This window comes from Erigeron canadensis, chromosome 2, assembly GCF_010389155.1.
Source record: "Erigeron canadensis isolate Cc75 chromosome 2, C_canadensis_v1, whole genome shotgun sequence".
Lineage (NCBI taxonomy): Eukaryota > Viridiplantae > Streptophyta > Magnoliopsida > Asterales > Asteraceae > Erigeron > Erigeron canadensis.
Genome location: NC_057762.1, coordinates 46,395,565 through 46,410,637, shown reverse-complemented (window position 1 = coordinate 46,410,637; position 15,073 = coordinate 46,395,565). Strand labels below are relative to the sequence as shown.

Below are 15,073 nucleotides of genomic sequence, written 5' to 3'. Positions count from 1 at the left end.
TGTTTTTCTCTGTTTTTATTTCCTTTAAACTTGAAACTTTGAAAGAGATCATGAAATCTGGGCTTTTTTTTTTATTTGTTTATGTTCTACATATATACTCTTCACCTATAATAAGCTTTTCATTTTTTTCTATAATTAATATATAAACTTATGTTTACCATTTAAACTAATAAGCTTTTCATTTTTTTCTATAATTAATATATAAACTTATGTTTACCATTTAAACTATGAAGTTTCATATGTTTACAAATTATCAAAACACTTTATATCATAGTTTATAACTTAATAAATAAAGGGTTAGATTTGTTGTTTATAAAACTTTTAACTATAACTATATTCTTGTTAGTTATTATAAAAGGTTTTTATGTATATAAATAAATGTTTTATGTTTTATATAAAAATATATAGATAATGTAAGACATGGTGTGGTTATTTGCTACGGATGTGGTGTGGTTGCTAGGTAGTTGTGGTGTAATACTGATGTGGCACACCACCTTGGTGTGATGGTGTGACCATTACAAATGCTCTTAGCTTTTAAATTCGAATTATATATAGATTCATAGTATCAAAATAATTTAAAATTTTAAATCATAAATAATAGCAGGTAATATCAGCTTTGATGCACCTTATTTCTTTGTTTTGGTACACCTTATTTCTTTTTAACACTCGTTAGCTAGATTAATCCAGCTCGTCCGCCGTCGGCCGCCTTGTTATTATTATTATTACTAGCTATAAGATAAAATAATATGAAGTCCATATTGATAACCATATATTTTTTAAACACTAGTGGTATAGTAAAACAAGAAAAATATGACAGCATTATTTGATTGAATGACTTATTTTAATGTACGGTTTCAGAAGATCGAATGGCAGATTGAGCTATACATATTAATATTATTATGCGTCAACTATGTTACACAATATTCAACAACTGAAGTGTTTGATCAAACTATTTAAGTTCTTTTTACCATCATGCTATGCATATATATATCACGTACATCTAGCTACTGATTAAATTAAATTAAACAATATAATATTAATGGAGCAATATACCTTGGTTTCTTATGCTGCAGCAGCATGGGTAGCCATGGTAGTGTTCCTCGTCTTCGGCCGACGTCGCAGCAAACTCAACCTACCTCCCGGTCCCAAAGCGTGGCCCATCATCGGTAATTTCAACCTCATAGGCGCTCTGCCTCATCGTTCCACGCACGAGCTAGCTCAAAAATACGGTGACCTCATGCACCTCAAATTCGGTTCATATGATGTCGTCATGGCATCATCCGTGGAGATGGCTAAAGTCTTTCTCAAGACCATGGACGCCAACTTCATCTGTCGCCCAAAAACCGCAGCTGGCAGGTACACCACTTACAACTACAAAAACATGAACTGGGCCCCTTACGGAGCTTACTGGCGGGAAGCCCGTAAAATGTTTGTGGTGGAGCTGTTCAGCGCGAAACGACTGGATTCGTTTGAGTACGTCCGAGTGGAGGAGATAAGGTCGCTTATGAAGACGATTCATCAGCATTATTCAGCGGCCGGCAAGGAGCTTGAGCTGAAAGATATATTGTTGAAGGTGAACTTCAACGTGATCAGCCGAATGGTGTTGGGGAATAATTATACCGACGAATTGATGAGCGAGGAGGGATTTAAGAAGATGTTGGACGAAGTGTTTATACTGAACGGGGTGCTCAACGTTGGGGATTGGATACCGTGGTTGGCCTTGATGGATCTCCAAGGGTACGTTAAGAGAATGAAGAAGGTGGCCAAAACCTTTGATATATTTCTTGAGCGCATGTTGAACCAGCGCGCTGAAAGGAGAAACGCCAAGGATTTCGTTTCCGTGGATATGGTTGATTTGTTGCTGGATATGGCGGATGACCCCAACCGAGACATCAACCTAGATATGGAATGCGTCAAGGGACTTACTATGGTACCTATTTAATTCATTTATATAATCTTTCTTTTACTAGCTAGCTAGCAGTAATATTTTCTTAATTAATTGTTACGTTGTAATTAATATTATTATTGAACATATATACTTGAGTGTACGTACGTACATGTGTGTAATTAAAAATTAATTGTTCTATTTTAAAAAAACAAAACAAAAAAACAGGACTTGCTTAACGGTGGAACAGAGAGTTCAGCGGTATCAGTTGAATGGGTGATGGCGGAACTTCTAAAGAATCCAGAGAAATTGGAAAAGGTAACGCAAGAGCTAGACCGTGTGATCGGGAAAGATAGATGGGTGGAAGAGAAGGACCTGGTCAACCTTCCTTACGTCAAAGCAGTGATGATGGAGTCAATGAGGTTACATCCAGTGGCACCCATTCTGATTCCCAGAAGGACACGTGAAGATTGTAAAGTCGCTGGTTACGACATTCCAGAGGATACCCGGGTGTTTGTAAACGTGTGGACGATAGGAAGAGATCCTAAGGTGTGGGAGAAGCCTGAAGAATTCTACCCTGAGAGGTTTATCGGCAAGGATATGGATGTTAAAGGTAACAACTTTGAACTATTGCCGTTTGGTGCGGGGAGAAGGATGTGCCCTGGTTACAACTTAGGGCTAAAGGTCATCCAATCAACCTTGGCTAATTTGATCCATGGATTTAACTGGAAACTACCTGGTAACATGACAAGCGAGGATTTAGATATGCAGGAAGTATTCAAACTGTCCACCCCCAAAAATATCCCACTCGTTTGTATTGCTCAGCCAAGACTTCCACTTAAAATGTACTAGCTCGCTCATAATTCATTCAATTCGGCGACCATTTAATTACTGTTTGCCTCATCAACTGCATGTTTTGTTTCTTAAAGCTAGCTAGCTTTCCCTCATCACATATGGTTCGAAAGTGTTTGTATCAAATAAATTAAGCACTTATATATTAATCTATTATTGTATACAAAATTTTATTCCTAATCTAGTCAATGCCGTGATATCCAAAAGTGTTAATCAATTTGATCTTCATACCATAATGTTAGTTTCAGTGGATCATTATAAACCATTACTCTTTCCCCCCTAATTTAAGTAATTTGAAACAGATTAAATGATGATAATTAATTACCTACAGTAGTAGGATGTTAATTACTTAAAAAATCCTCATCAGATCAATAGGGTTGCTGTTGGGTTATATAACTATTATCAAATCAAATCACAAAGCACGCAGCGGAATATTAATTCTATGTAGTTAAGTAATTAACCAAGAGAGAAAACGTGTACCTTAAATTGAAGAGAATAAAGTAAGAAACCTTTATAATAAGGTTTCAATTAAACCTCTCTACGATTGCACACACAACGTTGGAATATATATATGCTAGTACTTGATCACGAACCGAACAACCTTTGTTAATCACCCTTAAAATCAAACGAACCAAAACCCGAAACCCTTTGTGTTTGGTAGTTTCGGCCGAAGCCAAGAGAGAGGAGAGAAGGAGAGATTTTTAGGGTTTTAGAAAACCTTATGATTTGTGTGTAGAAAACAATTAACTTAGGCCTCTATTTATAGGATTAGGTTTACTTGATGACCAAGTTTAGGGTTTTTGAAACCCCCTCCTTCTCTTTTGTTCGACCGTCCCCCCCCCCCCCCTCTAGAATATTCTAGAGGGTTTCCTAATTGTATCCTAATTACAACTCTCCTTCGTTAAGTCCGTTAATTAAGTACCGTTAACTATTTAACATTTAACGGATGATCGTTAGTTCTTCGTGATCAAATTAATTAATAAATTACATTTAATATATTAATTAATTATAATTACATTCATGTTGAGGTGTGACCCCGTAGGCTTAAATACTTTCCGGACATACATTCATTATACGTGATCATATTCTAACAGTTGCCACCACTAAAAGTCTAAAACCTTAGCCATTTACGCATAAATGTTACTTCATAACATGAAACCAATTGTCTTTTTCAAGCGCTTGGTGCCAAGCCTAGGCTAGCTCTAACGCTCTCTCGAACCACCAGTGTGAAAGGCCTTTCGTGTTGGCCTTGGGTTGAAGGTACATCACCCAACCTTAACTAAACAATTACAGTAACATTATTTACTTCATAACAGATACAGTTCACCATTTTTAATTTATTTCATTATAGCAGGATTATTCAAGCTAGTATTACACACAAAATGTGCATCTAAGTACCTAAATTTACATTACATGCAGTATATGCAATCTACTAAAGACATATTGACAACTAATGCTAACACTAGTTGTATCCCAAACAACTTTCATGGGTTTAACAAAAATTGATCCTAATTGATGATGCTCAATCATTATATAGACACGCTGTTTGGAACACCTCTGCATGTTACTCCAGCCTCAGAACTTGGTGCAAGAAGTTCATATGGCAACACCCCAGCACCACACCTATTCTTTAACCTTGTGTCACTGTTCCTTCTTTCAATTTCCCTTTCGATACGTTGAATTTCAGCTGAAAACCCGTAGAATGCTTCCACGATCTCGGCATCACCAGACCATGTGTCGGTTTGTTGTCTCTCCCCGATGTACTCTTCATCTGGGGAGTGAGTAGACAATGTGTCCACCACGGCCATGTATTTTGTTGATTGTAGTAAGGAGGGTAAAGCAGATAAAAAGTATTTTTGTGGGTCATCATGGAAACTCATGTATTCCGGGTCATTTTCATCTGGTAGTAGCCTGCGGGTTAGTGGTGGCCTGTTTGGCACATAGCCACCATATGGGTACTGACCAAAGTTAAGTGCTGCATGTTGAGCTGAAGCGAGCCATATGATGGTTGTTAGAATAGAAGTGAGATCATCTGCACTAGCCAAAGTTGGCCACCAGTCCTTGTGGCGGAGATCAGCATGGCCTACATTGATGGACTCTGCATACCATGCTTGTAGCTCCCTGTCGTTGCATACATGGGCCGAGTCTGGGTAGTATCGGTTCACATAAGTTCGAACCCAGTTCTGAATGGCATCCCAGATCATGAGCCCATCTGCTGCATATGGGTAGTCTTCTATCAAAAGCTTTAGACCATGTGGCTTGCTTGGGTCTGGAACCGCCATACCTCTGTATAGATCATCAGCAAGTAAATAGTTTCCGTTAGATTCGAGAAGAGAGTAGTTACAAGAAGTACAGGTCAAAATAGATTCAGATCAATTGAAACCAGTCTCTCTTTTAGTACATGTCAAAATGGGCCATGCCAGGTTAGATTGTGTAGACACACAAACAGTTTTTGTTGAATTACTTTAAAACTTTAACAAATAAGTAACACGTTAATTATGATTACCATAACTATTATTACAAAATAACCTACATCTTCACATGAAAATGATTTAGAAAGTCATATGAACTAAAGATAGATTTAAAGTGACTTTCAGCCTGTTTGACCCGTTTAATCCAATTGACAGGTTCCACTTTATAGAAATTGTTAAGCTTTTATCGTTTGAGATAAAATACCACTCAAACCGGCCCAATTTCAAGTAAACAAGTTAAAGTTGTCATGGCTGCTATTTACAAGCACACAAACTGAAAGTAAATATATGAACTTATTAAAAGAGAAGGGAGAATAGTACGCAAAGTACCTTCTAATAAGATCAGCTGGAAGACCCTCTAAATCAAAACGCCAATTCTTGTAAGCAGCAGCACTGATCTCCATACAATAGCGTCCAGGAGTGAAGCATGCCTCTATTACCCCATCAGCATTGATCAAGTTCTGGCGAGCCAATTGATTAATCTCCAGTGTATATCTCATGTGTGGATCCAAAAGCTTGTATATCGGGTGCATTGCACTCAATTGCCTATGTGCAGCCAATATAAAGGGCTCCATAGATGCATGAGTCCGTAACCAGTGGTGGACCAATTGGTGAACACCAGCATCGTTTGAACATACATGGGCTTTGGCTAGTTGCCACATCCAGTTGCTTGTGGCATCGGCAGGTGGTGTGACTACACGCTTTGAATCCGATCCAGGAACTCCTTGTGGTAGGCTAAGTTCAATTGCAACAGGCATAAGAGTGCCAGATGGGTTCAAGTAAAATATAGTCCGTGTTGCATATGCTTTACGTCCATCAAGTGCATTTATTCGATCCAGAAATGGAAGGTATATGTCATGGTAGTCTATTATAAATAGCTTATCTTCCTCAATCGCCTGTTAGCATAACCGAAAAAGTCATATCTATTTTTTGTTAATAGGCTAAATATATACTTTATACTGAAGTACTCGATGGAACTATAATGTTGCAAAAATGATTAAAAGCAGAGGTAGCAACTTTGACAATTTACTTATGGATAGGTTGATTCAGAACTTCAGGTTATGTTTTGAAAGAATGCGTTAAATGGGTTAAGAGGTCAAAAGCAGCCCATAGTGTATCTTTAAACTTCTAAAGCATAAAATCACTATCACTTCACTATATTTAATATAGAAGATTAGTACCTAACAAAATATAAACAAAAAACTGAAAGAAAATAGACCAAATTTTATTTATTATTTTCTTTTTTATCAGAACCTCTATTGACCTAGCACATGACCCGCCCACTTTGCAACCTTTAACATTAACACTGATACTATAGTGTAAATGAAAACAGGTAAAAATGTAATAGGACTAAATGATATGGAGTATGTTACCTGTTGTACTGTCAACCCGTTGAGATAGCCCTCAATGTGTTCGTCTCGCAGAGCAGACTCTTTAGGGCCGTACTTTTCAGGGTCTAGTTGACTCACTGGTGGGAAAACCTGAAGCTTCTCTATGCTGACAGGATTCACCCCAGCAATGGCTTGGCGGGCAAATTCATCATCTCGTAACCAAGAGAATTTGTCCTCTAAAAATTGTTTTTCATTAAATTGTTGATCCATTTAGTATTGAGTTATAAACTTAGTAAATAATATGGGCATATATAGCACTTACTGGAAAGAATCTTTGGGGTATCATATTTGAGAAGGCCACCACCCTGGCTAGATTCATGTAGCCTAGTTACCAAGTTGGGTAATGGAAGCTTCTTTATGAGATCATCTTGAAGGCCCAATTTCAAAAAAAGTCCTTCACTGTAAAGACTCTCGATCTGTGAGAATCCCTTGAAGTCATGTTTCTTAGATATGTTTGCCACCATTGATGGCAATAGATTGTGTAGCACTGCTTTCAACCGCCCTGTTGAAAATGCATTTGCCTTTGATTCCTCAAATTGTTCATCTCGTGGAACATACATGGGCAATGGCTTCTCCACCCGACTCTCTGATGATATGTCTACAAAAGACACAAGGGGGAAGAAACTACATAAGTCTATACACAACCATATTACTAAAATTATTAACATCCAAACTATATATTGTGTATACCAGTATCGCTTGGTACACGTCCAGTTCGACATCTTCTTGGATATGGGATTTTATCACCTCCAAGTGAAGGCCTAACAAAGTCATTTCCTCTGTCAGGGTTACCCAGATCATTGTAAACATCATAATCATATATTCGATCCGACAACTTCCTGACCCCTTTGCCATCACCCCTTAAATCTTTAAGCTCCTGATCTCTTAAAGACTTCAGCCCCAATGGTGTCTCATCAGGTAAATAGGGCTGCAAGTATATTAAAATAAAAATAAAAAAAGTTAGAATGTATGATATTGGCTAAATAATGCATATTTTAGATGATTAATTGTTAGCTAATATTATTTATTTGTTAGCATTTTATGCCAAATTTATATGTTTTTGGTTCCTTATTATCGCGCAAGTATTTTGTAGGTTCACAATATTACTTGGTTGATTATAGAGCACAAATGGAGCTAAAACGTGCTAAAAGACGTCTAAAAGTTACGAAGGTTCGGGTCTTGACAAGTTGAATATGCTAAAAAGTTTAAAAGAGTATGAATGTAATTTCATTGCATCTGGACAAAATTGTTGCTACTATAGGAATCTAAGACCATGAATATTATATCCATCAAAATCATCAGATTGTTTTATTGAATATTTTTTGAGGCTTGACTTTCAAAGTTTTGGAATGTTAGGCTCAAGGAATTTTTATATGTGTATCAACAATGGAATTTTAACAAATCAATACTTGACTAGTAAACTATCTAGAAAAGTCTATAACTTAGAACAAATTTAAGAAAGATAATTAAGATTGTATATGACTAGAATCGTATCTGACATTAATCCTCTCATACACTTATCATAAAAATTCAGAGGTTGTTTTTTAATAAGGAAGGTATAAATCTTTTTATGCAAGTTCAGTAAAGGCCAAAGGGTTATATTTAGCATTTTCCTAATTAATCTATAAGAAGTCAAACACTAAATAATTTTGTTAAGCAAACAAAAATAAAATACTTTTTGTGAGAGCCATCATTGACAAGTCTCTAAGCAAACAAAAATAAAATGAGTAGAGATTAAGTACCTTATTAGAGAAAAATATCCTGGGCTTAGGATGATCTTTAGTAGATTGAACCCAAGAATTACAAGGGAAATGAACAGGGCCACATGCAAATCCTTCAATGGTAATACTTTCCAAGAAAAACTCTTTCTGGTGCTTATTTGAAATAGTGATAGCTCCAGGGATTCCAAATTCAGAATCCACCAATATATCAGCTGTGTAATTAACCCTTTCACTTTTAAGGTTTGACTTCCTTGACCAATCTTTTAACACAGCTTCCTTGCTTTTCTTTGGACCTCTTGTTTCTTCACCATAAAAAAAAAATAATGCAGTTTAATTAGTAAAACATTAAAATAAAATGAAAACTACCAAAAGAATAAATACTAGAGATAGTAAAAGAAAAATTAAACAATTTAGTAACTTACTCGGATCAATATTAATGCTATAAAGCTGAATTTCCACGTTTCTCCCAATCTGATCAGTAAAAGCATCAATTTTCTTTAAAATTGTGTCCTTGAAATCTTCCTTAATCTTGTTTCTAACAGTCAACACAGCTCTAACGTTAAAAGTAACTGGTTTCTCAACTCTAACAAGTTTGACCAAATCTTCACTTATTGCCGCCACAACCGGACTCCTTCTCCTTGTTGTTCTTAACTGATGATTACTTGAACCATTCAACTTCCTTTTGTAATCAAGTTTAGCAAAAACAGGATTTACACAAAACTGACTATGGTTTTTTAAACCAAAAAACAATGATTTATCAATCAACGAGTTAGAATTAGCCATGATTTTATTTGCTAGTGCCATTACTAACAACTTTCAAAATATCTTTAAGAAAGCAAAAAAAATGTTTTAAGGTGGATATGAAAGAAGTATGTTATGAGGGACTTATATATATGTGTGTGTGTGTGTGTAGCAAAAGAAATTGAAAAGTACGTACGTTGATAATAATGTTCACCGGCCAGATGGAGTATGTCAGTCTAAAGTACAAACAGACCACGTTTAAAACTTTTTTATATAGAAATCTGTGGTCGCTTTCTCGTGATCATTGCATTGCATTGTGCTCGTTCATTCCATATATATAGAAATCTGTGGATACGAATGAAGGTGTGTATGAGGTGGGAAATGGATTTAGACGGGACCATTTTCTGTCCCTAAGGTTTCAACATAATGGATTTAACTGCCCTTGTTCCTCTAAATGTAGTACAATATGTGACTCCTGATTTTATTGGACCAACACTACACCCCATTTTCATCCCCGGCCTTACTCCCCACCAATCTATTATATTATATTTAAAAAAAAAATTATGATAATATAAGAATTTTTAAAAAGAGTTAATTATTTTTTTCGTCTCTGTGGTTTATCGTTTAATCACTTTTCGTCCTCGCCGTTAACTTTTGACTAAAATCATCCTCGTGGTTTGCATTTTGTCCCTACCGTTATAACTTTGTCGTTAACCTCCTCACATGCAAGTCACGCGAGGGGCATTTTCGTCTTTTCACCAATTTAAGTGCAAAAATCATCCATGTGGTTTGTCGTTTTTGCATTTTTCATCCTCGCCTTTAACAAACAAAAATTACCGCTAAGAATTTAATCCAAACAAAACAAAAACTATAAGTGCAAAAACTTATAGCTACCTTCAAATGCAAACACGTACATACAATATTTTAAATACAAGTATCTACCGGTCGGTCTTACCAGTATTGTACTCCGGTACAATTATTTCCGGTATTTTTGATATTTTTTTTGGTATTACCGTTCCGGTAATCTCATTTTTAATTTTTTGAATTTTTTTAAAAAATTATTTTTACAATATTTTAATATTTTTTTATTTTATTTTGTGAACTATAAAACTAATAGTTTGTTATAAAGTACCTATTAGGGTTTTTTTTTTTTTAGTGGAGAGCAACTATATTTTAACTATTTACGTTAAATTATAGTAAGTTTATAACATTTTTATAAATAAAATAAATTAAATTAGACGTACCGATCGATATTAAATAAATATTCATATGTAGCTATATATAGGTTTTTGATTTGAGTTTGTTTTCGTTTTTGATTGAATTCTTGTTTGGATGTTTATTAAGACAAGGATGAAAAATGCAAAAACGACAAACCATAAGGATGAATTTTGCACTTAACCATGGGTGAAAAGACATAAATGCCCCTCACGTGCCTTGCACGTGAGAGGTTAACGGATCTAGGGACGAAATGCAAACCACGAGGATGATTTTAGCCAAAAGTTAATGGCGAGGACGAAAAGTGATAAACCGATAAACCACAGGGACGAAAAAAGTACTTAAAAATTATATTACCACACATCCTTCTAATTTTAATTATATATGACATCATTGTATTTTTTTTATTTTAAAATTCAAAATATCCTTCTTTTAAATATGTATCATTAATATAGATTTTTATTAAATGTTCACATTATTATGTAAGATTTTAATCACCTTAATTTTTCGTTATAATAGGCCGAAAACTATGGTGTTTTTTTTTTCAGATAACTTTTTTTTTTTGCCAACCGAATGTATTTTAACGTGTGTCCACAACTACACAACTTTTGTTTCTGTTTAGTTTCATTTTTTACGTAATAATTTATCACAATTTTTCAACTTATTTAACGTTGTGATTATACATTTTAATATGACAACATATCTTAAAGTTATCCGGATATCATTCAATTTATTTGCAAAACATCTATCAATTAACCCGGGTTGATTAGTTAATCCTTTTTATATTTTCTCATTCACCTCCCACTCGTCATCCCTCATTTCATTGACAACTCACTATAATTTTCATTTTATTTAAAAACTAAAATTCAATTAAACTAAACATTAAGTAACAGTACTAATAAAACATATAAACAACACAAAATATGACTAAAAAAAAACACTACATAATTTTAAAAACATCAAATACTAGTTCTCATTCACCCTTTATTCCATTATCTTGATGACAACCCACTACTCACTACACTTTTCTTTTTAATTAAAAATTAAAATTCAATTAAACTAAAAGATTAAGTAACAATGTTAAAAAACAATACATGATATGACTAAAAAGAAAACATTATATAATACTAAAAACATAAGATACTAGTTGTCTTCCTCGTTCGCTTGGAGGTGTGGTAAGTTTTGATCCGAAATATGCTCTGTAAAATCATATTGGAGCCGGAAATGTGTCTTTTCGACTCGTATCTCCAATAAGGCGTCCTGGTCACTCATCGGTTGGACACGGGAATCCCATATATGAACTGGGTTGATTGCACGACCGTCATCATGGCATTATCACACACGCATACGCCAGGTTTCATATTGTTTTTATTGAGCGGTGTCGAAACGGTCGAGTAAGGATACCCCATTTTTGCTTGAGAAAGCCGAATGCACGTTCAACATCTTTTTGAGCCGACTATTGTGCTTTCTTGAACATTTTCTTTTTCAGATTGGTTGGATATTTGTACGCTACGTAGATGTCATCGACTAGACAGTACCCACGCTTGTACGTATGGCCATTCATAGTGAATGGGCATTTAGGCGTCGTGCCTATACGCTCGAGGAGGAACAAGAGAGATTGTTACGGATGGTTGATCGTTTAATGGGCTTGAAGGACCAAGGAATGTGTGCCATATCCACAAATCTTGAGATGTTGCTGCTTCCATCATAATTGTAGAGTATTCATGATCACCCCTTTTATATTGACCCCCCAACTCGTTTGGATACATTTTTCAAGCCAGATGTTTACAATCTAGACTACCAACATATCGGGCATGTGATGTCTCTCTTCGTGTACTTCATACAAACGTAATACATCATGTGTTGTTGGTGTATGTAGGTAATCCTTAGCATACATCTGAACAATAGCATAGTGTGGATATTCTACAAGATAATGGACTGATGATGTATTTAATGTAATTTATTAAGGGTAAAATGATTATTTTGTATTATTTTTTCTTTTTTTTTTTCAACAAGCTAGAATGTAGTAAGAGTATTATAGATATACATATGAAATTTTTCATGCTTTTGGGCATTTACCTCTTCAAACGCGTGTGGGCCGTGTGGTGCTTTCGGGTTCCAACTTCTAACATACCACCCGTTTGGATGTCACTGCTAGGGTTCGAACAACTAATCAACTAATACGTCGTTCCACACAAAATTAACCACTTTCCAAAGAACTAGTTATTCGTAATTTAAAGATCTCCATCACGCTACGTTAGAATGTGTTTTGAAATCAAGTGAAATTCTTGAAGGAAAAAGTTCCAACCAATTTAAGAAATCTATCTAATAGTACTTGAACAAAAGGAGGTGGCCATCGCGAGAAAAGTTCAAAAAGCATCTCAACATGGTTTTCTAAAACAATACTCGTATTATATATATTGGGTAGTAACAATGTCGTGTTCAAACGAGTTTACGTCTTCTTGCGGGTTTACGGTACGTATTTCTATTGTTTGACTTCAAAATACTTAATTTCACACCAATTAATTAATTAAGTACTCTAAATTGATTACTAGCTAGCTCGTACTTAATTTCACACCAATTAATTAAAATACTGCTTGTAAAAAAATTCCAACTTTCACGGCTATACACCGTCCACTTTTGTCATCCGAAAATAATGAGATAGGAAATAATAAAAGTCCAGTTTTTATTCTATGATAGCTGCGTACGGATACGATCCATACAATTGCATCATATATGCATTCTCACGACATAGTGGTGCCTATATATGCTACGTATATGGTGGTGCTATATATGTGCTGATATATAACAGGGGCCCCAGGTGGGCCTTGCTGAGATTTTGTGGGGGCCTTGAATTTTTATTATTATAAAATATTAAAATGTAAGCATCGTTCGGGTCTCCATTTTTTTATTACGTATAATTGGTTGAATAATAATGGCCGGTGTTGGCTTCTAAGGTTTTTCCACCAACCATATATTGTTGATTATCTTTTCATGTTTAGACCCCTTCATTTGAAATTATGCATGTACAATTGTACATACGTGTGTCCTGTTTCTTCTACAAAATATCGTACTTTAATTAGGCAACTTCTAGCTTTGAATCAAAGCATGAAACTATTTAAAAAAACGTAACTATATTTTATTTATTTTTTCATTAACACATTAAAGTTTGTAAGAAAAACTCTTCTATAACTCCTATTTACTTACAAGTACTATTTTATTCATATAATTTCAAAAAATCTTCTTAATAACATCATGATTATCTTATTTATGTTACCATGTTTACTGGGAAGTGATAATTTTACCACATAATTTGATTAACGTATTATAATATATTGTATAAAGAGTTAATACATCGTTAGTGGTAAATTAATCAAATTATATTATACTAATATCACTTCCTTTAATTATTGTTAACTAACAAAATGGAGAATTGTAGTTATCCAACTTATATTCATATTAATAAAGGATTTTTGCTCAATTAATCAATCAAAGGATTCGATTAATCAAAATCAAGTTTTGTTTAATATTATACTAGATTTTAGACCCGTGTCCAACACTGGACACGGGATTTACGATATTAACAATATTATACTTTTATACATTTAAGTTATAAAAACTTATAATTTTAAAAAAACACGGTTTTAAGTGTTATATTTTGCAAGTTGTAGTACAATGATCATAGGTTCCTCACTTTCATTATTAGCCTAGACATATTGATGTAATTATTTGTCGTAGTCATTCCACAAGGCATATGCTATATATAATAATTTTTCCATTATAATATATTTTGAAACAGATGTACTCATAATGTGATATTATTAGGAAAAATAATTAAGAATTAAAATATAAACATGTTTGTGATCCCGAACTTCACATTCAAGTATATGTATTTAATCATGATGCGCGTTCATAACACGCATATGTTTATTTTCAATCACTTGTTCTATGATAATATAATAACAATTAGGATTGTTTTTATATTCTTTGATAACAATTAGGACTCTTCTAATATTTGTTAATAAGTCATTAGGTTTTCAAATAATTTTTTGTAGAAAATATTTCATATGTTAAAATATTTTTATTTAATTAAATGATTGTAAATTTTAAAAAATTCTCTATGACTAAAAAAAAAATATAAATTAAGTATTCAGGGCTAAAAAGTATAAATTATTGATGAAAAACAAAAAAGTGTAAATTAATGAGACTTTTTCTACAAATTAATATAAATATTAATATAATAATATATTTGGATAATGATTATTATGAGTTTTTAATTTGTAGTTTATCTAAATGATGACATCATCAAAAGTAAATTTGATGAAATCGAAGGATGTAATTAGTTAATTAGTCAGTAGTTCAACTGTCTTATAGTATATATTAAGATTAAGATTAAGATAGGATTAAGATAAAATACTCTACTAAACAGAACAAACAAATTAACCGAACGTCGGCTTTCATAATATACCAAAACAGATTTAGATATATCTTATTAAACATTCACTAGTCTGGGAGCCTAGGATGAAGAAGGAGATATCGAATATTGATGATTGCTATATCTCTCTCTCTCTCTCTATATATATATATATATATTGGAAATTTGGGCATAAGAAAGATCTACTCACTAGCCCATAAACTTTAATGGACAACTTTATTGCGAACCTGAATTAATGGGCATGTCTTACGAAACTTTACGTAATCAAATTTGGTAGTTAAATTTATGGAGTAATAAATAAAATATATTGAAAAAGTAATTAGAAAACTTCATGAAATAAATTGATATAAGTTTTATTTCCT

At 33.8% G+C, this 15,073-nt stretch overlaps 2 protein-coding genes across 2 annotated transcripts; one reads left to right on the top strand and one right to left on the bottom strand.

The window, feature by feature from the left end:
• The first annotated feature begins 1,039 nt into the window (after window positions 1-1,039).
• On the top strand, window positions 1,040-2,737 carry LOC122590039 (trimethyltridecatetraene synthase-like). The gene is made up of 2 exons (XM_043762377.1): window positions 1,040-1,930; window positions 2,114-2,737. Exons 1-2 carry the CDS (start codon window positions 1,040-1,042, stop codon window positions 2,735-2,737), a joined length of 1,515 nt encoding a protein of 504 aa, XP_043618312.1.
• Window positions 2,738-4,059: 1,322 nt separating this feature from the next.
• On the bottom strand, window positions 4,060-9,161 carry LOC122586300 (lipoxygenase 1, chloroplastic). The gene is made up of 7 exons (XM_043758302.1): window positions 8,743-9,161; window positions 8,342-8,622; window positions 7,290-7,527; window positions 6,862-7,197; window positions 6,582-6,775; window positions 5,539-6,104; window positions 4,060-5,023 (listed from the first exon to the last, which is right to left on the bottom strand). Exons 1-7 carry the CDS (start codon window positions 9,122-9,124, stop codon window positions 4,267-4,269), a joined length of 2,754 nt encoding a protein of 917 aa, XP_043614237.1. The 5' UTR covers window positions 9,125-9,161; the 3' UTR covers window positions 4,060-4,266.
• Between the last annotated feature and the right edge of the window lie 5,912 nt (window positions 9,162-15,073).

What these genes read in the sequence shown, in the direction of transcription:
- LOC122586300 (XM_043758302.1), bottom strand. Translation starts at nt 9,124, where the DNA reads ATGGCACTAGCAAATAAAATCATGGCTAATTCTAACTCGTTGATTGAT. An exon ending in TACCCCAAAGATTCTTTCCA is followed by an intron (nt 6,776 to 6,861) that starts GTAAGTGCTATA and finishes AACAATTTTTAG; the next exon opens with AGGACAAATTCTCTTGGTTA. An exon ending in CCAGCTGATCTTATTAGAAG is followed by an intron (nt 5,024 to 5,538) that starts GTACTTTGCGTA and finishes TGATCTATACAG; the next exon opens with AGGTATGGCGGTTCCAGACC.
- LOC122590039 (XM_043762377.1), top strand. Translation starts at nt 1,040, where the DNA reads ATGGAGCAATATACCTTGGTTTCTTATGCTGCAGCAGCATGGGTAGCC. An exon ending in GCGTCAAGGGACTTACTATG is followed by an intron (nt 1,931 to 2,113) that starts GTACCTATTTAA and finishes ACAAAAAAACAG; the next exon opens with GACTTGCTTAACGGTGGAAC.